General features: G+C 42.7%; 3 protein-coding genes across 3 annotated transcripts in view; 1 reads left to right on the top strand and 2 right to left on the bottom strand.

Annotated features, from left to right (window-relative positions):
• The window catches only part of KAT14 (lysine acetyltransferase 14), a 35,114-nt gene extending 14,863 nt beyond the window's left edge, over nucleotides 1-20,251 (bottom strand). Inside the window, exons 1-6 of the mRNA XM_072799943.1 lie at nucleotides 19,993-20,251; nucleotides 17,916-18,034; nucleotides 12,999-13,120; nucleotides 6,560-6,741; nucleotides 4,093-4,509; nucleotides 3,391-3,959 (exon numbers count right to left, since the gene is read on the bottom strand). Of these exons, the coding sequence (XP_072656044.1) occupies nucleotides 3,391-3,959; nucleotides 4,093-4,509; nucleotides 6,560-6,741; nucleotides 12,999-13,120; nucleotides 17,916-18,034; nucleotides 19,993-20,251 (1,668 nt within the window). The remainder of the gene's footprint in view (nucleotides 1-3,390; nucleotides 3,960-4,092; nucleotides 4,510-6,559; nucleotides 6,742-12,998; nucleotides 13,121-17,915; nucleotides 18,035-19,992) is intronic.
• On the bottom strand, nucleotides 19,559-23,867 carry PET117 (PET117 cytochrome c oxidase chaperone). Its single transcript, XM_072799948.1, has 2 exons — nucleotides 23,664-23,867; nucleotides 19,559-20,705 (listed from the first exon to the last, which is right to left on the bottom strand). The coding sequence occupies exons 1-2, from the start codon at nucleotides 23,757-23,759 to the stop codon at nucleotides 20,556-20,558; spliced, it is 246 nt and encodes an 81-aa protein (XP_072656049.1). The 5' UTR covers nucleotides 23,760-23,867; the 3' UTR covers nucleotides 19,559-20,555.
• A 24-nt stretch (nucleotides 23,868-23,891) lies between these two features.
• OVOL2 (ovo like zinc finger 2) overlaps nucleotides 23,892-26,123 on the top strand; it is a 78,389-nt gene continuing 76,157 nt past the window's right edge. The window contains exon 1 of the mRNA XM_072799945.1: nucleotides 23,892-25,666. The gene's annotated coding sequence lies outside the window, so the exon portion shown is untranslated. The remainder of the gene's footprint in view (nucleotides 25,667-26,123) is intronic.

The raw sequence follows: 26,123 nt of genomic DNA on the forward strand, positions 1-26,123 counted from the left end.
CATCTATCAATGGACACTTGGGCTGCTTCCATAGTTTGGGTATTGTAAGTAATACTGCAATAAACATCAGGATACACGTAGCCCTTTGAGTTTTCGTATCTGTACTTTCTGGGTAAATACCCAGTAGTATGACTGCTGGATCGTAAGGTATACTGGATCCTCTATTAAACCCAGGGACTTGTAGCTCAGAATATCATCAGTACTCAGCTGGGTTTCACCATGTACTCTAATACTCCTCTATTCCCCCCATGCCCACTCCCTGGATCAGGAGAGGGCCCCACAAATAATCACGTTGGCTTCCTACAAGCTGGAAGGAAGCACATCAGTCCAGAGGCAAGAAAGAGAGGGCCCTGCTGCCCCTGCCCAGATTTCTGCCACATTGTGTGGTACACAGAGCAGCCCTGCCTGATGGTCAGACTGTGAGATGCCTCAAGTTTCCTGGGACTGCCTAATGACCTGGGATACTGACTTCTCTGGAAAGGGGTCAGGGAAGCTGGAGCCAGAGTATGACTATGAGTTTCCCCAGGCTGCTAGGTCAATGGCCCACAAACCAGTAGCTTAAACAACAAACTTCTTCCATAGTTCCAGAGGCCAGAAGTCAGAAATCAAGGTGTCAGCAGGGCGGTGCTCTCTCTGAATTTCTAAGGGAGATCTGTTCCAAGCTTTTTCTTACCTCCTGGTGATGCCACCAATCCTCAATGTCCCTTAGCTTGTAGCTTCATTGCTCTGCCTCAACCATCACATGGTGGCCTCCCTGGGTCTGTCTCTGTGTCTCTCCTCTTCTTATAAGGACACCAGTCAGATTAGATGAAGGGTCCACCCTGTTCCAATGTGACCTCAACTTAGCTAATTGTGCCTCTCTCTGTGTGTCTCTCACAAATAAAGAAAATCTTTTAAACGAAAAAAAAAAAACCTTAGCTAATCGTATCTGCAAAGGCCCATTTTCCTTTTTTTGTTTGTTTGTTTTTTTAAAGGTATTATTTATTCATGAGAGACACAGAGAGAGGCAGAGACACAGGCAGAGGAAGAAGCATGCTCCATGCAGGGAGCCTGATGTGGGACTGGATCCTGGGTCTCCAGGATCATGCTCTGAGCTGAAGGCAGACACTCAGCCACTGAGCCACCCAGGTGTCCCAGGGCTGATTTCCAAACAAGGTCACACTCACAGGTACCAAGGGCTGAAATGTCAATATGTCCTTTGGGAGGGCACAATTCCCTCTACAACAATGACCTGGAGGCACTGCTCAGCTTACCCTCTCCTGAAAGCCTTCCTCTAATAGTGGCAAAGTCCTTACACAGCTAGATCAGTGCCTCCTACTTAGTGACATAAAAAACTCAGAGTGGCTCCTCTGAGGAGGGAGTAGGCAGTACACAGAACCTCCAACGTGCTTGTAATGTTCTGTTTAACCCAAGAGATAGACATAGAAGCACTTATTTTATTAATCTATAAATCATACAGATATGTTCTATGTATTCTTCTATTGTCATTGGACACATTTCACAATTTATAAAATTAACTATAGGCATTAAAAAGACAAACCCACAGGAACAAAGAAAAAATGAACAGATGACTGCAACAAAAGACTATGAGTAAGTGGCAAACAGCTGAAACCAGAGAACCAGAGCCTAAGGCAGCAATGAAGACAGACCAGGAACAGCATGATTTACATGAAGGGCCTCAGGAAAGGCAGCAAGGCAGTGGGTCCTGCTAACACTGAGAGTGGGTGAAGGGACTGTGGGTGAGAGTCTCTTTACTTAAGAGGTTAGGGATCCCTGGGTGGCGCAGCGGTTTGGCGCCTGCCTTTGGCCCAGGGCGCGATCCTGGAGACCCGGGATCGAATCCCACATCGGGCTCCCGGTGCATGGAGCCTGCTTCTCCCTCTGCCTGTGTCTCTGCCTCTCTCTCTCTCACTGTGTGCCTATCATAAATAAAAAAAAAAAAAAAAAAAGAGGTTAAAGCCTCCGATTACACGCTCACTGCCCACATCCAAAAACGACCTTTTCCTCCATGGGCAGAAGACTAGACTGCCCGATGCCCCAGTGTCCAGAATCTCTTCTGGACACAGCCAAGGGTGGGAGTGAAAACCGGGAGGCTCAGGGAAGTCTGCCAGCTGAATGGTAGGCTCCTGGCCCTCCATACCCACCCCTAGCATGCAGGCAGGCAGGTAGCTAAGTACTTCCCAGGAAAGGAAAGATGCAAAACAGGAGAAAAAAAGAAAATTAAGGGATCCATCTAGAGTAGGGGTTGTCAGCAAACTATACCTCATAGGCCAGATCCAGCCTGTTGTAGAAAATAATGTGTCACTGAGACGCAGCCACGCCCATCCATTTTATCTGGCTTTCACACAACAGCAGAGCTGAGTAGTTACAACTCAGAGTATAATGGCCTGCAAAGCCAGAACCATCTACTGTCTGCCCCCTTACAGAAAGCCTGCTGACCCCTGGTCTAGAGGGTCAAATATCTAAATAATAGGTGTGCTCTAAAAAGACAGGAGAGAGAAAATAGAAGACAGGAAATGAAAACTCCAGAAGAGTTTCAAATTGAAAAGGCCCACACACCACATGCCCAACACAATAGAAGAAAGAGCTCCACACATGGTACATCACAGAATAAGATCAGAACACTGGCAATAACAGCCCACTAGTTTCCAAAGGAGACAGAAAAATGTGCAAATAATCCAAATAGGCAATTCACTGACACAGAAACAACTTGGAAACATGAAAAATGTTTAAACTCATTTGTTTTTTTTTTTTTTTAAACTCATTTGTAAATAAAGACATGTAAATAAAAAATAAGATTTCACTTCACAGCCATGAGATTAACCGAAGTAGTTAAAGGCTGCTTATGAACAAGTGCTAGCAAAAATTCAGGAAAATAAGGCCTCTTGTTTGTGCTGTGGAAAGGTATATTCTTGAAGTTCTGAGTGGAATTAATCATTCTCAGAATATTCCTCTGGATATTCTCAAGCAGCGCTGACATGCACTTATCTACCTCTATGTGTTGTCTCCTACCTATGTAGATGTTTATGTGTCCTCCGATCTTGCTCAGTATATGGAATGGTGTATCATATGTCCTCAAAAAAAAGGTCACTCAGAGCTATGACACAAACCATGTGTAAACTCAGTCCCCGCCAGAAACTAGAGGAGGCAAAGAAAATGTCAAGGCTCTGTCTTGAACACCCAAAAGGAAACAAACAAACCCAGATGTATTAAGGGGTTTTCATAATGAATAATTCAGTTTCAAAAAATAAAGCCCAGTAATTTTTGTATCTTTCTCCCTTGCTGTTTTCCCTCCCTCTCAGAATCACTCAGGATTTTAAGTCCCAGCAGAGCTGTGCACACTTCATGGTGCTGCCTGTCCCACCTCCACTGTGCCCCCAAGAGTCTTACCTGGTATCGGTCAAGGATTCTGAAGTCCTGACAGGTCGTTCTGTATGTGGCTTGTCCAGCTGGAAGCCTAGAAACTCCTCCTTCTTTGGCTCCATAAATCCCATCAACTAACAGAAGAGCAGCATTAACAACCTGATCCAAGTCAAAAAGTGGTAATCCTCTATCTCTTTTTGCTTGTCTGACAATCAATTTCCGCTTCAGTCTGCGAGCTTCTGGTGTCATGGCCACAGCACTGGGACAAGCTTCCAGCCGCTTCAGGAGCAATTTCTCCTCATAGATGCTCACCGGGGTGAACTTGGGCCCTTTAGCTTTCCTCTCCTTTTCCAGCTGAGGCTTCCTCTTCTCTCGAGCCCTGGTTTGCAAAGATGTGTTGGAATCTGTGTCTTCACTGTCAATGTCCATCCTGTCTGGCTTTTCCTCCTCACTCTCAACCTCCTGCTTTATCTGTTCTGGTGCTCTGACCTTCTTCCTGCCCCCAACTACTGCCCCAGAAGCTGCTGCCCCGGCAGGGGGTGGAACGTACTCCATCCCTGGGTCTATGACCCCGTCGCCTTCCATCTCATCATCATCTGTACAGAGGGCAAGACAGTATGATCAAGATTAAGGAAGGAAGGAATGCAGGGCACACTGCCCACAAGATGAAAACGCATGCATGATATCATGGCCCACATGTAAAGCAAAGGACGCAAGAACAAGTCTTACCATGAAACAAGGCTTGTGGTGGCATCACATCTGGAATCAGATCCGCTTCTGAAAGCAAGCTGGGTGTGGCCGAGTGAGAGGCAGGGGTCCCAGGGGCAGAGAAATCCAGAGATGGAGACGGAGATGGGCTGGTCAGTGGGGTGCGGTCTGAGGAGCTCAAGGATGAGAAGTCAATCACTTCTCCTTTTTCTAGAATCACATCTGGCCTGCGGCCACGGCTTATAAACTTTACAGGAGTTGAAGAAGTACTCCTGTCAAGAAAGCCAGCTGCCTCCTTCTGGGCTCTCCTAATGTCCTTTGCTTCCTGAGTACGAGACCTTTTCTCTTTTAATTCCATGGCAGATTCCACCGGATTTCGACTTGCCCGTTTTCGAAGGCCCTCAACAGTAATGATGGGATCTAAAGTTGGCTTTGAGGCTGCCAGGAAAAAATAAATATCTAAATTTTAAAGAATAAATATTTCAACTTCAGTTTCTTTTGCTAATTTATTATTATGAACTTACTATGTTCAAAATAGAGAAATGTCAATGAATGGACCTAAACTAAGTCTTAGAGCTTTCTTAAGAAAAAAGTGGTAATGCAAATTTAAATGATAAATATTATCTTGTGCCTATCAAAACTGGTTAATATTAAAAGATTGGTGGGATGCCTGGGTGGCTCAGCAGTTGAGCATCTGCCTTTGGCTCAGGGCGTGATCCTGGAGTTCCGGGATTAAGTCCCACATCCGGCTCCCTGAATGGAGTCTGCTTCTCCTCCCTCTGCCTATGTCTCTGCCTCTCTCTCTGTGTCTCTCGTGAATAAATAAATAAAATCTTAAAAAAAAAAAAAAAAGATTGGTAATGTTAGGCAAGAATATGGGTAAATGGGTACTTTCATGCATTTCTAGTAAGGCAGAAGTCTTATCACAACTTTTTGCAGGATAATTTGGCAATACCAATTAAAATTCTGAATAAACACATCCTTTGATACAGCAACCATTTCCAGGAATTTATCACAAATAATTTACACACAAATGTGTACAATTGTAGTATTATTTAAAATAACAACAGTAAAGAGGAAGAAGTAACCAAAACATCCATCAACAGGGGAATGGCCTATTATATATTACCATATTAAGACCACCCAAAGGAACACAATGAGAAAACAAAAAAAAATAAAAATAAAAATAAAAGGAGGTAGATTTACATGTACTGCTTTGGAAAGATGTCCAGGGTATCCAAGTGAGGGGAAGAGGCAACAGAGACAGTATGAGTTTATTTTTTCAAAAAAAATAAAAATAAAAATAAAAAGCTTAAATATGCAGAGATAATTTTTAACAGCATTCACAAGAGACAGCAGTGGTTACTCTGGGGGAGGGGGACATTGTCAGGCTTTCTACTTTTCAATTCTATTTGATTTTTTCTCAATTATATTTTTAAAAATTTAAAGCTCACTAAAACCTTTTTTTTTTTTAAGATTTTATTTTTCATTTATTTGAGAGAGAAGGAGAAATGGAGCATGTGCACACACAAGCAGGGGGAGGGGCAGAGCAAGAGGGAGCCAGACCCACAGCTCCAGGCTCCATCCCTGGATCCTGGGATCATGACTTGAGCCCAAGGCAGATGATCAACAGACTGAGCCACCTAGGCATCCTGCTCTTTAGACTTAAAAAAAAAAAATCAGATCAATGTGTGATTGTAAGGAGTTAATTTTTTTTTTTAAGTGTGAGAGTGGCATCATGCATAGGCTACAAGACTCCTTATCTTCTAAAGATAACAGATTGAGATGTTTAAGAATTAAATGTTGATGCCTGGGATCTGCTTCTAAATAATCCAATGGGTGGAGGGTTGAGGGAAGGTACCCAAGAGTCTAAATGAAATGAGACTGGTAGCAGTTAACTGCCAAAGTGAGGGAAAAGGTACATAGGGATTCATTACATTTTTCTATTCATATTGGTATATGTTTAACATTTCCATAGAGCACCTGTGTGGCTCAGTGGTTAAGCATCTGCCTCCGGCTCAGGTCGTGATCCCAGAGTCCTGGGATCAAGTTCCACATCAGGTTCCCTGCAGGGAGCCTGCTTCTCCCTCTGCCTATGTCTCTGCCCCTCTCTCTGCATCTCTCATGAATAAAAAAATAAAATCTTAAAAAAAAATTAAAAACCAAATATTTCCATATTAAAAATTGTAAAACAAAATAAGGTTGGAAATAGAGAATTTTTTTGATACCAAAGGAAATTTACAGAACTTGTAACTTGAATGCTCACCTCAGGAGCACATATACAACTAGCCACTTGATTAGGAAATGATAATTTTTTTTAAGAATATTTATTTATAGCATACACAAAACACGCCATAATGAAATGGCCAAATAGAGTAGCTCCAGAGAGGCAGATGGGCTTGCCTAGTACAAGCAGGATGTCTCATAAGCTCACACTTGCTTGACTTCAGCCTGGCCAGCACATCCTGTACCACTCTCACAAGAGTACCTTTTACTTTCAGAGTCGAGGCAGACAGCTTCTCTCCTTCAGGCTTCATTGTTGGAGGCTTGTTGTGAACAAGCTTCCACCACCCTGGTTCTCCAAATTCCTGAGCACCTGAACGGAAGAACATCGGACTTCCCACACTGAGGCAACCCGCTACTGTGCTCCACCAGGTCGAAGTCTTTTTCCTGGAAAAGTCCAAAAATTTAAAAATTATTGGCCTTTCCATTCTATCGTTATGTATAACATATATGGAGAATATAACATTCTCCATATACTCTAGGAATCAAAGCCTATGATATGCTACAGAACCTCAAATTTTTTGAAGAAACAAGGCCTAAGAGTCAAGAGAAAGGTTCTAGGGGTGCCTGCGTGGCTCAGTCCATTCAGCCTCTGATTCTTGGTTTCAGTTTGGGTCATGATCTTGGAGTCATGAGACCAGCCCTGCGTGGGACTCTGCACTGAGCAGGAAGTCTGACTGAGATTCTCTCCCTCCCCCTCTGTCCCCCACTCGGTCCCTTCACTCATGCCTGCACTCATACACTTTCAAAATACATAAATAAAATCTTAAAAAAAAAAAAAGAGAGAGGGTCTGGAGCTTGTCCAGCTTCAAGTCCTTGCTCTACCACCTTCTGGATGCCTCAGTTTCTTCTTTCAAATCAGGATAACAGAACTTACTTCATAAGGTTGCCATGGGGATTAAAATGAAATAATTCAAACAAAGCTCATAAAACACTTATCACAATCATCATGATTATGGAGTTCCACGGGCTAACTAAAATGAACTTGAGTTGCTTTTAAGCTCTCAAGAAAGCAAGGAAGAGAATCCTTAGCCCTTGTAAACAGTTCATTTACCTCAGAAGTTGGATGTACCTCTGTCTGCTCCTATATGCCCGTACGTAGGAGAGTGGAATAAAACTATGTTATGTTCCACAAATAGAGTTGAACTTTGGGGGAATAACCAGCTTGGAGGGGGGGGGGGGGCAAAAAAAGAAGAAATATATAACAAAAAAAAAAAAAAAGAAGAAATATATAACAAAAATTTTAAATGATACATAAAATGTCAACTATCCAGATTCCTGTTGAAAATTCTTTTAAAGAAAAAAAAAATCTTTTAAAGGCAACTTTTCTATTTCCACCTTGAAAACATAATTACCAGAAATCCTGAACCAGTCTTTCCTAAGACAACCAGACTTAACTGTTGGAAAATATTGCTAGGGAGGCAAAAAGAAAAAAGCATTCTTAGAGACAAAGAAGTGCTAGAAAACAAAGAAAAACCACAAATATAAACATTAATAGGCAGGACCACTCTTTGACACCTTAGCTTCTGCCCCAGTGTTTTGGTCCCAGAGCACCTGTCTCACATTTGTACCTTTATTATTATTATTTTTTTAGGACTGAATTTATATATTCATCTGAGACACACAGAGAGAGGCAGAGACATAGGCAGAGGGAGAAGTGGGCTTCCTGTGGGGAGCCCGATGTGGAACTCGATCTCAGGACCCCGGGATCACACCCTGAGCCAAAGGCAATGCTCAACCACTGAATCACCCAGGAGTCCTTGTACCTTTTTCTAACCTTTCCAAGCCCCCTCTTCCCCAAAGGGTTTTTTTGGGGGGGGGCAGGGTCAGGAGGGGAGGCATGTTCCACTTGCTTCCTCAAACAGTGGGTATGGTAGTCCAGCTGCTTGTGCCCCCTCCTCCTGTCCCCGTCCTGGTCACTCAGGCTCTGCTAGCTTTTCTTCCAACTTTCTTTCTGTGACTCAGACCACTAGTAACTCCTGCTGTCCTTCCCTCAGATTCGCTTACTCTTTCTTCTGCCCATTCAAACCTGCTTCTGAATCCCTCCCGGGAGATTTTCATTTCAGCTACTGTACTTTTCAGCTTCAGAATTTCTTTCTGGTTTCTTTTTAGGTTTTCAATCTCTCTGTTGATATTTCCATTTTGTTTATACATCATTTTCTTGACTTTTTCCACACCACTTCTCTGGGTATCTTTAACAGTTGTTTAAAAGTCTTTGTCTGACAGATCCACCAGCAGGTGGCTTTCAGGGACGGTTTCTGTTTACTATTTTTTCCTTTGATTGGGCCATACTTTTCTGTTTTTGTATTCCTTATAATTTTTTGTTGAAAACTGGATATTTGAATTTAATAGTGCAGTAACTCTGGAGATCAGATTCTTTTCCTTCTCTGTGGTTTAAAGGTTTTTGTTTTTGATTGTTGTAGGGTGTCTCTGTATCAAAGATCAGCCCGAGGTAAAAATTTAAGTTCTTCTCAGGTCATCTCTAAGCCTGTGCCTTCCCATGGGCATGCATGGTGACTTTCTAATTCCCTCTGTGTGTGTGGTTACTTTTGATTGTCTCAGTTTTCTTTTTTTTTTTTTTTTTTTTAATTTTTATTTATTTATGATAGTTACACACACAGAGAGAGAGAGAGAGGCGCAGAGACACAGGCAGAGGGAGAAGCAGGCTCCATGCACCGGGAGCCTGACGTGGGATTCGATCCCGGGTCTCCAGGATCGCGCCCTGGGCCAAAGGCAGGCGCTAAACCGCTGCGCCACCCAGGGATCCCTGATTGTCTCAGTTTTCAATGTCTGACTCCAAAAACGGGACAAAGAGAAAAATGAAGGCTGGGAGGAGAGTGTCAGCCCTTCATGTCCCCTCAAGGTCATTTCAGCCAGAGGGAGAAAGGTTTGCAACAATTCAGGGGAGGTGCAACCCACCTCTTTATCTACATTTTGTGATCAGAAGCAGCAATCAGTGATCAGAGCAGATTCCTAATATTTGAAGGACAGGGTCCCTCTGTCTACCCTGATCCCACAAGCTATGTATGAGTTATCTGGGGAACAAGTGCACCGCTGCTGGCTGAGAGGTGCGGAATGGGGAAATGTCACTGTGCTAAGAGATGAAATCCACCAAAATCAACTGCAATTTACCTTCCAAGCATCACCCTGGCAGTTGCAAACCTCCAATATAGCTCTGGAGATCCAAGATAGTTACATGAGACAGATTCTACCATTGCAACTACAGTTTAGGTGGGGAAAGACTTCTGGTGCTTCTGACTCTGCCATCCTCCTGAAATCCTTGTCGTATCATTTAAAATTTTCTAAATACTATGAATGTGTTTTATCATATTTCATCAACTGTAAGACCCACTGACTTTAAGATATATCATTTTATGTACAACAAAAAAACTAGCCATCAATTATGACACACTACCTCTTGTAAAATTGTATCCAGCTGCCAAAGATGCAAAAATTTAAAATGTGTGCATCTTAAGAATCAATAGAGATTGATAATAATACCAATAATAATTGGTAATAGAGAAAAATATTCAAAGTATTCTTCACTAATCAAAGATATACCTCCTATACGCTATATACCAGAAATTAATAGAACAATGTATGTTAACTACACTGGAATTAAAAAAAAAAAAAAAAGTTATACCTGGTGGAAAAATTCAAGGCCAGGATTATAAAAGCAGCTTAAATGATCACACATACAAAGGCAATTAAACAAAAAATAAATAAATAAATAAATAAAAACAAAAAAACAAAGGCAATTAAACTGCACCAATTAATTAAAGCTCTTGTATATGTTTAAATTTGTTTCCACAATAGGTACATAGTAAAATAAATCTTTACGTATTTAAACTTCTGAAAGGCATAAAAGAAAAGCCTGATAGAGCCTAAACATCTGAAAGAAAATGTATTCAAATCTTGTACTTCATTACTCAGTATATACTATACTCTTAGATCCTATGGCAAATGAGAAATGCTTATCCTTAAGAATTTAAAGAATGTTCTGTGGATAGCAGAATTAAAATCTTCAGTAGCTATGAAAAAAGTCTAACTGTGCATGTCCTCTGTGGGCTGCTTCCCTGGAGCATAGTCATTCTGTGTATGCTCACAGAGAACCATGAGCACATGGTGACTGCCTCTGGTGAGGGGCTGCAGGTGACTTTTCCAGTCACTGATGTTCACAGCAGTTCCCAAAGTGAAGGACAGTACTGAGGCAGGAAACTGACAAGGAATTACAGGGAATTTTTTTTGAGAAAGTGTGCACGTGTGAGCGTGCAGGCACAAGCACACGGGCTCAAGCAGGCAGGGGAGGAGCACAGAGAGAATCCACTCCCAGGATGGAGCAGGCAGGGCTGGTTCTTACAACCCTGAGATCATGATCTGAGCTGAAACCAAGAGTCAGAAGCATAACCAACTGAGCCATCTAGGTGCCCCTCACAGAGTAATTTTTAATAATCTTTTTTTCCTCCGTTAGATCAAGGAGTAAGTTTGTTGCTTTAAATTCTCCCTAACACACACTGCTGCCCTTTTAGGTCAAGACAGAGGGCCTCGATTGCCTTTACAGGCCTTGGGATCCAGCTATAATTTAATAGCACTGTTTTATTTTTAGCACATCTATTTTTATAGTGTCATTCTATGTATGGCAAATGATATGGGTTTTCCACTTATGGTAGTATAAAGTTCCTTTTTAAAATGAATGTATTTATTAGGAAAAAAAGTGACTTGATTTAAATAAGTAAATGGTAATTCAAGTGATACACTAACACAGCCAAAATCCACTAGTTTAATGGTTAAACTACATAGGAACTGGAAAGTAATTAATGCCTTTCAGTAAAGTATTAAAAAAAAAGAAAAACGCCTTGGCTGATTCTTCTTAGACGTGCTCTACAAATGAACAAATGAAACAACTGAACTTATATTAAAATATGACAAAATCCTTAAAAACAGGCAATTTAAATCCAATTTCTTCCAGAAGACAATCTACTAAGCAGAATGGCACTGAGAGATCATGAAAACATTCCAAGATCTAATTTTATCGTTTTTTTCCCTTTCTTGTGCCTTATAAATGGGGTATATTAAGCTCCATAAATAGTGCTAAATCATTAAACTAAGACAACAGATTTCCTTTCTTTAAGAAAAGAACCAGTTATACTGTCATTTCTTTTCTTAGTAGCACTAAATAACTCAAGAACAAAAATAACCCCTTTTGTAAAAATGTACTGAATCTCTTCTATTTTCTCCTCACAGCGAGCCTTCAGAAAGCTGCCTCTCTTCTCATCTGCCCTCCCTGAGCTCCAAATGATGCTGGCAGAGCTGTGACCTCTCAGGGCCCAAGGAAACAGGCTACAATGCCTTTAGAGTAGGGCAGGTACAAACTTCCTCTTCTGATTGTGATCAGAGTCTGTAGCACATCTACACTGACCCAATTAGGCAAGGTTTATGAACCTCACATGGGACTTCAGACGGCAAACTAATAATCAGCATCTCATACAATTCGCCAATGCACTTGCAAACTCACTGATCCCTAATAGCAATAAAAATCTTGTCTGAGCTGCATGGACCTTTAGTTAAAACATGTGGTCTCAATATCTGTGCACTGGAATACATAGGTCTGATGAGCCAAAGCCACCACCAAGGAGACGTGCTCAGCAGTAAGTCAATGCACTATCATGTAGTGGAATGAATGAACAAGGTGTATATGTATTAATGCGCCTAGACTTAGCTAAGTGCTGTGATACTGAAACGTATCTACAGGTTCTACCTTCTGGTTAATAAAAACAAATACTGATAAGAGTCTGTTAATAAAGAGCAATTTAAACAGATACAGCCTGTCACTGCCATTGCGTTTCTTCCTCTGACCTTCTGTAAGACACTGATTTCAAAAGGACATAATGATCCTATATCCTTACATTACATGGTTACTCATCCAATTATTAAACAGCCTCGGGCAATCCAACTTTCTGTTTTTTAACTTTCTAAGAATCTCTTCAAATCTCTTCATGCTCAGTAGAAACCAAGAGTTTCCTCTAAAGTAGGATGAGAAGGGCAGCCTGGGTGGCTCAGCGGTTTAGCGCAGCCTTTGGCCCAGGGCGTGATCCTGGAGACCTGGGATCAAGTCCTATGTCAGGCTCCCTGCATGGAGCCTGCTTCTCCCTCTGCCTGTGTCTCTGCCCCCCCACCCCCCGTGTCTCTCATGAATAAATAAATAATTAAAAAAAAAATAAAGTAGGATGAGAAAAGTCTAGAAAGCTATCTTTTTTTTTTAAAGATCTTATTTATTTGAGAATGAGAGAGCACAAGCAGAAGAGAGGGAGAGGGAGAGGCAGACTCCCAGCTGAGCAGGAAGCCCAATTCGGGGCTCACTCCCAGGACCTCGAGATCATGACCTGAGCGAAGGCAGGCGCTTAACCGACTGAGCCACCCAGGTCCCCCTGGAAACCTATACTTTTATAGTATATACTTCCACTTCGGTTTTCCATAGTAAACAAGTTATTTAATTTAAAAAATAACATTTTCTGGAATTAAAACATTCTTTGTAATTGCCACAAGTACTCATTCCTAAACGGCTTCATCAGACAGTCTCAAATCTCATGTACCTTGTTCTTTACCTGTTCACGCAAGTCTAATATTTTAAAAAATCACATTACCTATTCCCTAGTAAAAAGGTCCAATGTTTCTCAATAAAAGCGCAGATATCTTCTTTCCATCGGAAGTAACCTTGCCGTCCACTTCCTTCCAGGGACAAGTTGTACATTGCCAACATGACAACCTGGAACACAAACACAACAGGGGCTGGGAGAAAAGCATGATTGGGGATGTTGACCTGCAGGGGCATCAGTTCCTTGTTTTTTATTCTGAGTAGAAATGGCAGGGAACACAGGGGGAAAAGGAATATCTTGGAATGGACTCAGTAAAGAATTTTATTTCCTGTTTTGCTTTCATTTGATGAATAGCACTAATCCACTTAAGTACGTGCAGTTGTTGCTGGCATGCTGCACACCCAGAGCTGAGGTGTGGCTGAACCGATGATGATAAACAACCACCATCCTAAGCAACCTGGCCAACACCTCACCCCCCCCACCCCCCAGCTCTGTCCCTGAATCTCTCCATCTTACACGATGCGGCTCTAGATAACCTCCAGCCTGCAGGCCTCTAGACCCACATTTTCTGACTGATGGTGCTGACCTTTATTAAATATTCTGAAAGTCACCCCAGCCTATGTATTTTTCTAAGCTCTTTAGAGAGCAGAAACAACAGACTCTCAGAATTTCAAAGCTGAAAATAATGTTAGTCACCATCTATGCAGTGGTTAGCCATTTTCATATGTGGAAACTTTTCTTCAGACGGTAATAGCATTAGAGAGGGGCCCAGAGGCAAGAGGCCTAGCTGCTCAGCCCACTTTCAAAGGCTCCAAGAGCTCCATGTGAAAACTTCTCATCTGGTTTAGCCTAGCTTGTTTACAGGTAATGAATTCATGGCCCCGAATTGGGAAGCGTTTTCTAGAAATGTAAGTAACACATGTTCACTGTAAAAGACTTCAATAATGAGAGAAGAACCAAGAAGAAGGTAAAAATCACTTTAGATATACCTTCAAGAAACAATCACTTCGGGCAGCCTGGGTGGCTCAGCAGTTTAGTGCCGCCTTCAGTCCAGGGCCTGATCCTGGAGACCCAGGATCGAGTACCACATCAGGCTCCCCACATGGAGCCTGCTTCTCCCTCTGCCTGTGTCTCTGCCTCTGTATCTCTCATGAATAAATAAATAAAATCTTAAAAAAAAAGAAAGAATGAATCACTTCTGACATATTTAATTACTATCTTTTCAGGAATTTCTTCTTACATCTATATGCAATTCTTTTTTTAAGATTTTATTTATTTATTCATGAGAGACAGAGAGAGAGAGAGAGAGAGAGGCAGAGACACAGGCAGAGGGAGTAGCAGCCCCACACAGAGAGCCCGACGCGGGACTCTATCCCGGGCCCCCAGGATTACACCCCAGGCTGAAGGCAGCGCTAAACCGCTGAGCCACCAGGGCTGCCCGCAATTTTGAATTACATTATGTCATGTAGATGGACAAAACTATATCACCTATTCAAAACTACGTTTCAACCTAATAAAAACAATGATTGATTTGGGGCCCCTGAAATCACAAAGGGGACAGAGAATCCATGAAAAAGAATCTAACTTGATTCCTCTTTCCAGAAGGAGGATTCTGAAAGTGTAAGGGGGCTAGTAAGCTGCAACTCAGGCTCCCCAGTACCTATACCCACAGCTTAAGAACCCTGATGAACCTCTGACTCCGAGGGCCTGGTAATGCTAACACTTCCAGTAATTCCACTCCCTAGACTCAGGAATCCTCCAGATGGCCCACCAAACAATTAATCCCATCAACGGAGTTTTCAAGTTCTTCAATGCACTCTAGCAACAGGTTCGTATCAGCCAACAAACATCTTCCTTAAAAGAGGTATTGTCCATAGGGACTTACTACTTAACAGATACTGAATTTCAGCTTGGGAAGATAAAAATGTTCTGGAAATGGATGGCGGTGATGGTTGCAAAACAACATGAATGTACATAATGCCACTGAATTAAATGCTTAAAAATAGATAAAATGGGAGTGCCTGGGTGGCTCAATCAGCTAAGCGTCTGCCTTCGGCTCAGGTCATGATTGCTGGGTCCTGGAATCGAGTCCCATGTTGGGTTTCTTGCTCCATGGGGAGCCTGCTTCTCCCTCTGCCTCTGCCTACTGCTCCCCCTACTTGTGCTGGGTCATATAAATAAAAAAAATCTTTAAAAAATAGATAAAATGGTAAACTCATGTTATTTATATTTTACTACAACTTAAAACAGTTACTATTCAAGAAATACTTTAAGGACAGACTGAAATGAGCTGCTTCTGCCTACTCCCAGACCCCTAGAGTACGGGAAGACACATGGAAGACACACATATTAGCGGCTAATCTCAGGGGTAGAAACATTGTCTGCTACTTTATTTTGTATGTTTGAAATATCTCATGACTTTAAAAAGTGGAAATTCACATATTTACTTGAAAATAACTTCTTCTATAATGACTTAATATTTATGAGCAAACTGCAAACTCAATATATGAAAGACCTGGTTTTCCTCCTCTCCTGGAATCTATAATCTTAAAGAAATGAATCCTACTTCAGTTTTCTGCTCTCATACTTTGTTTTTTACCAGCCCAATCCCATCAGTAACAGTGTATCTCCAGGGCTGCTGAGCCCAGGGCTGACACAGCCTCAGTAGCTACTTCACAAGTCCCTACTGGAAAACACCTAGAAAAAGGAGTACAGATCATGGTACATTCTTCACCTGCCATGTAAGAAGTGTCCAAGATGAGAATGTAACAAGTACCCTATCTTTCCCAAACACAGGATAAAGTTCCTCCTGAATTTCCAACTGTTGTTCACAAGTCACTAAGGTGGAAAGGACACAAAGAAAGGGCATGGAAGAAAGTTCAGGATCAGGAGACCAGACCTATTTACAAATGGTATTTTGTGATCAAATATGCATTTCTATTTATTACTTTGATAAATCAACAAATACAAAATTTAAGATTTAAAAAGACAGAAAACCCACATCCCAGTACACCGTTTGCTGACATCAATAGACTCTAACCAAAAGCATCTGATTTTTTTTTCTTTCAGCTCTTTCTTGAGAGGCTGGCTTTTTTAGGTGCAACTAGAAAATATGGTCAGTAGTTTACCAAGAACCAGATGTGTCTGATCTACCACTTCATCATACCAGGGTATTATCTCCCATCAATCTGTCTTCTGGTAATGAAAACATAATTTTCAAGTGATGTTGGCCTAATTAAATATACAAACTAAACCAACATTACATCTTCTGAACAATATAACCAAAAGCCAGTTGTCCTTTTCAAAAGAACTTCCACAGACAGAAAACTCATATTCTTGCAAGTGAACTATACATATTTGCTATTTTTCCATTTTACAGCTTTTTGAGAAGCTACTTGCAGATCAAAAGCAAATGGGCCATGGGTATATGCCTCAGAATAATCTGTTAATATCAATCTGACCTTGCCTAGAAATATCCCATGTACATGATGGGAAAAACATCACATTTATAAAATTTGAGACTATATCCTCAGTACAAACTCCACTTGCATATTTTCAACTAAGTCAAAAAATCCTCCCTAAATTCACCCCTGACAGATTTCATTAGCACATCTCCCAGTGAAGCACTGATAATTGAGATAACAGTCAAAGCTGCTACAGCAACTGCAGTTTATAAGGAATATCTTAAGTGGCTAAGATCATTTCATCTAATCTCTCTTCCTCATTACCCTGTTTATTTCCTTCATGGCAAAAAAAAGTGCTATGGGTAATTAACGTGTTTGTCTGCTTATTGTCTAAAATAAATGCTTAGAAGGCCAGCTACCTAGCTGCTTCGCTCAGCACAGCAGTTTCCAGGCCTAAGCAGCACTGGGTTTGTTGTAGGCACTATTTGTTAAAGTGAATAAACATAAATACTGAGAAAGTAACATATAATTCGTTCATTTTTAGAACTTACTGTTGACATTGGTACCCTGTTATAGACATAGTAATTTAAGAAAAAAAAAAAATTTAAGGCAATCTGGGGATCACAAAAAAGCTATCGTTCAGGCTATAGTTGGGTTGGATTAGGGTGCCGGTACTAGAGATGGTTAAAAGGTGGACAAAGGTATACCTCAAACAAAAAATATTCAAGGATATCAGAAAGGGAGACAGAACATGAGAGACTCCTAACTCTGGGAAACGAACTAGGGGTGGCGAAAGGGGAGGTGGGCAGGGGGTGGGGATGACTGGGTGACGGGCACTGAGGGGGGCACTTGATGGGATGAGCACTGGGTGTTATTCTATATGTAGGCAAATTGAACACCAATAAAAAATAAATTAAAAAAAAAAAATATATATATATATATTCAAGGGCAGCCTGGGTGGCTCAGCGGTTTAGTGCTGCCTTCAGCCCAGAGCATGATCCTGGAGACCCAAGATTCAGTCCCACGTCGGGCTCCCTGCATGAAGCCTGCTTCTCCCTCTGCCTGTGTCTCTGCCTCTCTGTCTCTCATGAATAAGTAAAATCTTAAAAAAAAAAAAAAAAAAAACAACACGCATGTCTGAGTTTAAATACAGAAAATCTGGATTTATGTCAGTTTCTGCAATTGAGCCATATTATACCTCCCAAAACTATTTCTAATGTGGCAATTTTATATTTTTTAAACGGTTTTATTGTTCTAAACATGGCTGCCAGAAACATATGGACCTCCTTTTCAATTCCAATATGAAATTCTGTGTCTGAGGTTTTCAAGAATCTCAAACCTAATTCACTAAGTTAGCATTGAGTATTTTTACAAAGAAGTCCTTTCTCCATGTATTTGAAGTGTCTAACTTCATTACACTGTCATTGTGAAATAAACAGCTCAACGACCCCAAAACAGCTCAAGAGCCTAGAAGTAAGCTCCTCATTCTCTGAATATTCATTCCACTAAATTCTTTGGGGGATCGAATTCATAAATTTGAGGGGAAAAGCTTTCTACTCACTTGCTGCCACGTGAGCTTCAGCCTTTCATACTGCTCCTTGCCATCTTCCGAGCAATCAGAACAAGTGAACCTAAAAAAATTATCACCCTTAAGGTAACTGAGCTGTTCCCTCAGCTGACCTAGGAGAAAAACAAAAAGGCACATCATAGGTTTATCTACAGCAGTATTTATCAGTTTATCAACCAGATTTTCCACACTTTCCACGTTTTTCTTCTTTTTCAGCCAACCCATGATAGCAGGATAAGAACAGGGAAGGCAGAAGAAAAGATTTTTATTTTTCTAACATAGTGTATGCCTGTTGAGATCGTGGTTCCCTAATTTTAAGGAGAAAGATACTGGAAAAGCAAGTTTTTATTGCTGTCATTGGATTTTCCAACTGTTAACATTCCTGACTCCCATGGATGTCTTTATACATTCTTTCAAGCAGTATCTGAGTTCCCACTGCATGGCAGGCACTGGTGCAGGAACTGGAATACGAAAGCCTGCTCTTGGCATTTTATAAATTCTAAGGGCCACAGATGAGAAAATAGGTCCTCAGAATAGCACAATGGTTCTCCATCCTCACTGTGCATCAGAATCACCCAGGGAGTGTTTTTTTGTTTTGTTTTGTTTTTAAGTGCCTGGGCCTATCCCACACAGAATGAATCAATCTCTGAAAGAGGAGTCTGAGTCTCTGAATTTTTTGTTCCCCAGGTGATGCTGATGCTCTGGGAGACAGGGTAACCTCTGGAACAGAATGTGGTGTGGGCTTAGGGAAACGAGAGGGCACACAGAAGGGAGACCCAAACCATGCTGGGAAGATGGTAGAGCTAGAAAAAGTGGGGTCTACAGGAAACCTGAAGGATGACTAGAATTGGCCAGGTGAAGAGGGGTGCCTGTGTGTATGGCAGGGAGGCCACAGGGGCTGGAGAGACACATATTCCAGAGAAGAAATTAAGAGATGCTAAGATCTTAGGATAAGAAAAGAGTTGTTTGTGGAGAATTAAAAGCTTACTCTAATACAAAGTTCTGGTTGTGTGGGGAAAGGACACCACACAGAGAAGCTGAAGAAGTTAGCAGGGAGACAACTGTGAAGGACAGTTTAAAATACATCCTTAGAGGACAAGGGGAATGTCACTGAGATCTTCAGGCAGGTGCATGAATCAATAATCAGAAACTGCTCAGAAACAAACACTAGCTAATGCATAGCAAGTTCTAGAAGGTTTCCTATGACAATGTTAATTTATTATTAGTAACTTAATCTGAATAGTTAAATTCATGTTAGACACATTTCCACGTACCAGAAAATTACCCCCTTCACATCAACATGTGTATACATGTGTGTATGTATATGTGTATGTATATGTACATACATATACATACATACACACACATACATACACAGAAATTTCTCTGACCAGTTACAAACTATTACACAAAGAATTCTTCTGGTACATATGTCTTTACTAGTCTCTGCCTAATGGGAAAATCCTGTTTTGGTAAGACTCATGATGGCTGGCAAAGCATGCTCCTTGAGAGCCAAGAAGCTGACAGATGCAAAGATTAAGCTGAAAGAGTGTGGTATCAGGGGAATGTGTGTGCATGTATCTCTTGCCAGCAGATCGAGGAGGCCGGCAAGTGGAAAACAAGAATGGTCCCAGAAAAAGAGCACAAAATACTTTTAATCAGCTAACTCTGATTTCAGCATTTAACAATAGTTTTCCATGGGAGTTAAATATTACCAGAGTAACTTGAACTTTAATTCTATACTGGGCCTATTATTTGGTCCCAAATCCATAACATGATCTTGTTAGAACAATGTGGCTAATTCTTTAAATAACGCAGAATTTCCAATTTTCTGATTTTTATTGGATTGCCATCAAAAATGTTAATTTAACATGAGGTTGATAGTAATTTTTATTAATACAAATGTTATCTACGTTTTATATAAATCTGTCATTAGCCAACTAAACTGATGATAAATATAATAATTATCTTTTTATTTAGGTCCATTTTACATTCATGTTTTGTTCACAGGTTAAAAAAACAAACCTTCACATAGTAATTGACAAATCAAAGGAATTAAGAAGCTCCTTACTGGCCGGTATCCATTTTTGGCACTTGTCACAGAAGTAGGACAGCTGCTCCTCCATCCACGACACATCTCCTTCATCACTGTTGAGGGAATCCCCACTCTGATCATGAGACAAGTCCACTGAAGCCTGGTCCTCCGATTCCACGATCAGGAGAGTCTCCCCCTCCACCTCCCCCTCCTCCAGCCCTTCTGAGGTAGATGTTCTGGTGGCTTCATCATCATGCCGGCTTATCAAACTACTCAGGTGGATGTTACTATCCATCCCTTCCTCTCACAGGTTCCAAGGTGCTTTTCACTAATAATCCTAAACTCTAGACACCAAGCTTACAAAGAGGCTTCTATCAGGATCACACAAACTGACAGAAATTCTTCAGAAGAGTGTCTGCCTGATTTACTGACTTTTAAAGCAATAATTTAGAATATATGATCCACTGTCCTTTTCTTTGGCCAAGCTTGAAAGGACTGTGACCAAAGCAAACTTGGAAGACCTCACTAAGCTATTCTCCATCCACAGTGGCACAACCACACTCAACACTGTCCCATTAATATGTGACATTCATTTCAAGTCATGTTTTTTGAGATCCTTTTGCCAATAACATCTTCTCTCTTTCTGCTTCAAGTTGCTCAGTCAAAATAATCTGTTCTCCCAAAAGACGAATGTTTTCTTTTTTCCGATTTTGTCTCTCAATGTCTCTGATCACTCCATCGTGAAGCCTCTAAAAACGTAAGAAACAGATTTTAGTAACACCCTAAACAGGTGGTTCCCATCCTTGTGCCATTCAATCGGAATAACAGTGCTACCAAAAACCACTAAAACTTTCAGACTCCAAATGCCCAATTACTATTTCAACTTTCTGTATAAATATAAAATGTAATAAACCATCAGATTAATTTGGTAGTGTGTTCCACCAGTAGAAATGATTTCTTACATTTTAAGAAATTCCTGAACTGGACATTCAGTATAGAATTTAATGGGAAATAACATTAATTTAAAAAGAAAAAAACTGCTCCTGTGTTGAACTTTAAAAGTTTAATTGGTATTCTAGGTTTTAAAAGACTTGGTGAGATTTACTATAGTAACTGTATGAACTACTTTCCTGTCATCAATTATTGTAGCTGAATAATAAAACATCAAAGAAAGAAAAAGAAAAGATTACAGAAACTTAAATAGTCAGGATACAAGAAAGGAAAGATCTTGGCTTCTTCTAGTGTGTAAAGAGAAGTAGTAAAAAATTATACAGAATTACTATCCAATTATATAACCGAGAGAGATGGAAAAAAATACAATGCTACTGGCAGAGGAAAAAATAAAGACCCATCAGTGATACTTTGATAAGCACTAAAGACTGGTAAAAAAATTCCAGAACATGGACCTAGCGCCTAAGGTGAGACTTTTCAAAGCAAAAATCCAGTCATTACTAATAACTACCATTTTATAGTCTTTTAGGTCACAAACTGATGTCTTTAACAGTGGCCTTGTGAGGTAGAATTAATGAGAGTGGGGTCCAGGGCCTGGGTTTTCGTTTTTTTGTTTTAAATTATTAGGTCTATTTAAAAAACTCACAGAATACCTACTTGCCAGACCTCCTTCAGACCTAGAGGTTCATTCATTATTACGGAGGAGTTGGGGAATTTAAGCGTGCTGGAACAGACAACACAACCAAAAATCAACTTTCTGGAACACCGCTCCTTGGCTAGATGTGCAAAGACATTTGCCTCCTCCCTCTCCAGTTCTTGGGTCCTGTGTTCCTTATACCATGACACACCCACCCACACACCCCACCCTGCCCCCCAAAGCGCAGGCCATCCGCTGGAATCATTCTTTCCATACCTGCCTCTGAGATCCTACCCTTCCTTTCTCAGACTCCAGCATATAGCTTAGGAACCTGCTTTCCTGCCACCATTTGCTATCTTCCTCCAAGTTTTAATATACGCTGATTGCCTGTGACTTCCCCTTAACGGCCTTACTAACCACCAAGAAGACCTCTTCACCATTACTCATGTACTACTCGTTTCACAGGGTTCCCGTAAGGATCAATGTCGGTGCCTGGTACGTAGTAGGCAGTCAAAAAAAATGAGAGAAAACTATGGTCATTATTTTATTTCTTGTTTCCTTGAACCTTCCAACACACCCACCATGTCAATCATCTGTTTTACTCCTTCCCAGGCAGGCTAGAGAGAAAGTCCACAGTGAATGAATGACCAGACGTAAAATAAACACAGGTTGTTCTGGTCAATCGTTTCTTCATCTGACTTCCAAATATCTTAATCTTTCTGTTCTTCCACTCTCTAGCATAGTGATACTCAACTCTGGCTGCATGTCAGAATTCTCTAGGTAGCTTTTAAAACATACCTAAGCCTCCCCCCCATTCCATCTCCAAGAGATTCTGATTTAAAAGATCTGGAGAAGGTTATGTTGTAAAAACTTCCCAGGAACATGAGATGCACAGCTAGTTCAGAACCAAGGTCTCACCCACGCTACCCACACTCTTTGAAAATTCCTGCCTTCTCTGACCTCAGCGCTACATTGGACACACCATTCTCTGCTCCATCTCAAATTTCTTTTGATAACCCTCATTTCCTTTCACTTCTTAGAAGAGGACTCTCCTGCCTCTACTCCAAAAGCTACCCCCCTAGAAGTCATACTTTATTCCCAAATCTCTAACCTCTTTCATGCTGTCGTCATTCACCTCAATATCCCCTCCCCAAAGTTCTTACACCATCACACCTTTCTCGGATTTCCAGACTTCGGAGGAGGACAAAGACCTCTTCTGCTTCATCTCTGTATACTAAGCACACTGACCAGCTCGATGCAAGAAAAGACCGTTTACTAGTGATTCACCCCGTTCATTACTTTCACCCCGGGCGAACTCGGCTCAACCCTAACAGACGCGCTGGCCTAGGTGCCTGTGCCCAGCCAGCGTTCAGCTCTGCTGTGAATCACTTACAGACTCAGGAAGGCCGGTCCTTATCTTTGTTTCCCCACGTGCCTAGTGTGGTGCCCGACACACAGAGATCGGTCATTACACATCTGCCAGCCAGAGTAAAGAAAATATGACCTGAGAGACACAGAATGGACGGGCGGTCTACCCATCAGGAGGCCACGGCTATTTCCAGAAGGAAGGGCACGGAAAAAAGAAAGTACGGAGGCTGGCATCTCTAGTTCCCAGAACAGGATTTCCATCGCAAACTGCTCCTTAAAACACCGAGGGCGGGGGGGGGGGGGGGGGGGGGCGGGAATCCACCAAATTACCTTGGGCAAAGGCACGGAAAGTGGATGCGGGAAGCCTCGTTAATCCTGGGATAAAATCTCACTGGCACGGAAACACATTAGGATGGCGCCTCAACCTCGGGGCTGGGGCTGGGGCTGGGGCTGCGGCTGGGGCGAAGCCGACCCCCGGCTGAGGGAACCCACGCAAACCCCTTCCCCGCCGCGACTCCGCAGCGGCCCGGGGGAGACGCCGCAGATGCGCGCCGCTGCAGGCTGGCGGGGGGCGCCGGGGCTCCGGGCGCGGGCCAGGACGCGGCGGCCCGGCCGCGGGGGCGAGAGCGCGGGAGGGAGAGACGAAGAGCGGCGGAGAAGCACGCGGAGACAGACCCGAGGGCCCGAGGCCGCCGCCGCCGCCGCCGCCGCCCCGCGCGGGCCCCGGAAGAGGCGGTCACGTGACACCGACCTGCCGGTCCAGCCGCTGCTTCAGATGCACGCCGGCCACGGTGGCCGCCGTCAGCACCACCGAGAGGCCCAGCACCGCCTTCGAGCTCCTCGACATCCCCGCGCCCGCCGCTGCGGCCTCCTCCTCCCCGCCGGGGGCCCGGGGCCGCGGCCGAGCTAGTCTCCGCGGGTGCGGGTCAGGCTCGACCGCTCGAGCGCAGAGCCCCGGCCGCCCGGTGCGCCGCCGACGTGCCAGGCGCGAGCAATCGAGAGCCGAGCGGCGTCTGCTCCGCGGAAAGCGTGCCTGCGGGCGCGGGCCTGGGACCCGACGGAGAGCCGCTCCCCGCCCCCCTGCCCCGCCTCCTCCGAGCGCGACGCGGACCCGCGGGGCCTTCGCTCCACAGCAGCCTCGTTGCCCCTTTGGCGGGGCTGGTGCCACCGGAGGATGTAGTTTTTGCTTGAAGATTCGTAACAAAACGTCGTAGGAACGGCCACCTGATTTCCTCCTGGTGCTGTGCGCTGGCGGATCAGTCTCTGATCTTCCTTGAAACCTTCCTTAAAAGCCTAAAGAGCATCCGAACGGCCACGGCGCGTGTGATCTTCAGGAGGTCGCCCGTCCACCTTCGCTGCCTCAGCCCTGCGCCGGCAGGACGGGGCTCCCGATTCCCACGTTTCTCGGAAAATGAATGAATGAATGATAGGGTGCGCCATTTTCACTTTTCCTTGTGGTAGAAAGAAGTGTGGCTTTCCAGAAGCTGTGAAGTACCTGGCAGCGCAGGCAATGGAGTGTTGGAGTTAGTGGAATACTCCCGCTGGGGTCCACACGCAGCAGGCTGCTTCCTGTGGAAACAACCGTGCACGGCGTTGAGGGCCGGGGCTCGCTTAGCATCACCCGGGGCTTCTCGGTCGCTCACTGCTGCGGGGCTTCGCTATTCCAGTTTCTGTTATTTCAGCGTAAATGGCACGAGGGGATTATCACTTTTAAGAACTGTAATGAAACAAAAAAATGTAAATACTCTTTTCAAATCACATTTTGTCCATGTCATTTTTCTCAGCCAGAGAAAGATGTACCATTGAATTGGAAACCTGGGTTCCTGCCTTAATGGACTATGGAACGGGAAGCGCTTTAATTCAAGTATATTTGTATACTTTCCAAATAGAAGAAAAAAACAAAACAAACTGCATTAGACTGCTTTTTACTTGTGATGGACTCCAGGTATTTTTCTCTGTAAGCCAGTGAGCCTTCAGCAGACAGACCTACATGGCCTTAGAATTTGTCAGAATTAGATGGCCTTCCGTTCTATCGTGACTGATTTTTCAATTTGTCTTCTTGAAGTGTAGTTTTATTCTACTTTTAAAAATCATTTATATGTTAACAGTGTCAAAACGTGGATTATCTGTTTAATTATTTATGAACCTCAGCAGGATATTTTGTGTGGTCATTGTCACATAAATGACTGGTATGTGAGAAAATGACTGCAGACTCCTATATCCAAAAATCACAACAAAAAAAGACAGGAAAAGTAGGCAAGTAGCAGTAGTTATGGACTCCATGTTTGTGCCCCCTGCTGAGACTCTTAGGTTGAAATCCTAACCCCCTAGTGGGGTGGTATAGGAGATGGGGCTTTTGGGAGGTAGTTAGGTTTAGATAAGGTCATAAAGGTAGAGCCCGCAGAATGGATTAATGTCCTTATAAGAAGAGCAAGAGACTAGAGCTTGCTCTCCACCACATGAAGACATAGCGAGAAGATGGCCATCCGTAAACCAGGAAGGGCCCTCCCTGGAACCCACCCAGGCTGGCACCCTGATCTCAGACTTCCCAGCCTCCATAACGACAATTTTCTGTTGTTTAAGCTATGCAGTCTTCGGTATTTTTGTTACAGCAACCCAAGCTAAAACAGCAATGAACTGTTCCCCAAGGTCAAGTGTGGGTGTGGAATCCTGCTCCAGAGTCACATCTAACATACAAGATTCAAGACCCAGTTTTCTGTCAGAACCTTCTAGCAACTCTCCTCCAGGAGCCAGGTACTTAGTGGTCTTGAATTCCTTGCTTTCTTTTTCTCAGTGGTAAACTAGATGGAAGAGTCCTGCTTAACCATCAGAGAATCTCAGCAAGAGGTGCTCCTGAAATAATCACAGAGGTAAGGAGGGGCAGAGCTCCTACGACAAGTGAGAGGGCGTAAAATTGAGACCCACGGACCCACTGGGAGGGTTAAAGAAAATCACTTCGTAACGTTGAAGGACACTTAGGACATCAGTGTGCTGTGTGCATTTCAAAGCTGTTTATCCCTTTCTCAGCATCTCCATTCCCCCCATTCTACTCTCTCTTCTGTGACTTTGACTTTTGTAGGTTCTACATAGAAGTGAGATCAGATGGTATTTGTCTTTCTGTGTCTGGCTTATTTCACTTAGCATAATACCCTCCAGGTTCATCCATGTTGTTGAAAATGGATTCCGCCCCCCAAAAAAAGAAAAGAAAAAA

This window comes from Canis lupus, chromosome 26 (genome assembly GCF_048164855.1).
Source record: "Canis lupus baileyi chromosome 26, mCanLup2.hap1, whole genome shotgun sequence".
NCBI lineage: Eukaryota > Metazoa > Chordata > Mammalia > Carnivora > Canidae > Canis > Canis lupus.

Coding starts and splice junctions, on each gene's coding strand:
- PET117 (XM_072799948.1), bottom strand. CDS start 23,759: ATGTCGAGGAGCTCGAAGGCGGTGCTGGGCCTCTCGGTGGTGCTGACG. Junction 20,706..23,663: donor AGCAGCGGCTGGACCGGCAG/GTCGGTGTCACG, acceptor TTACGTTTTTAG/AGGCTTCACGATGGAGTGAT.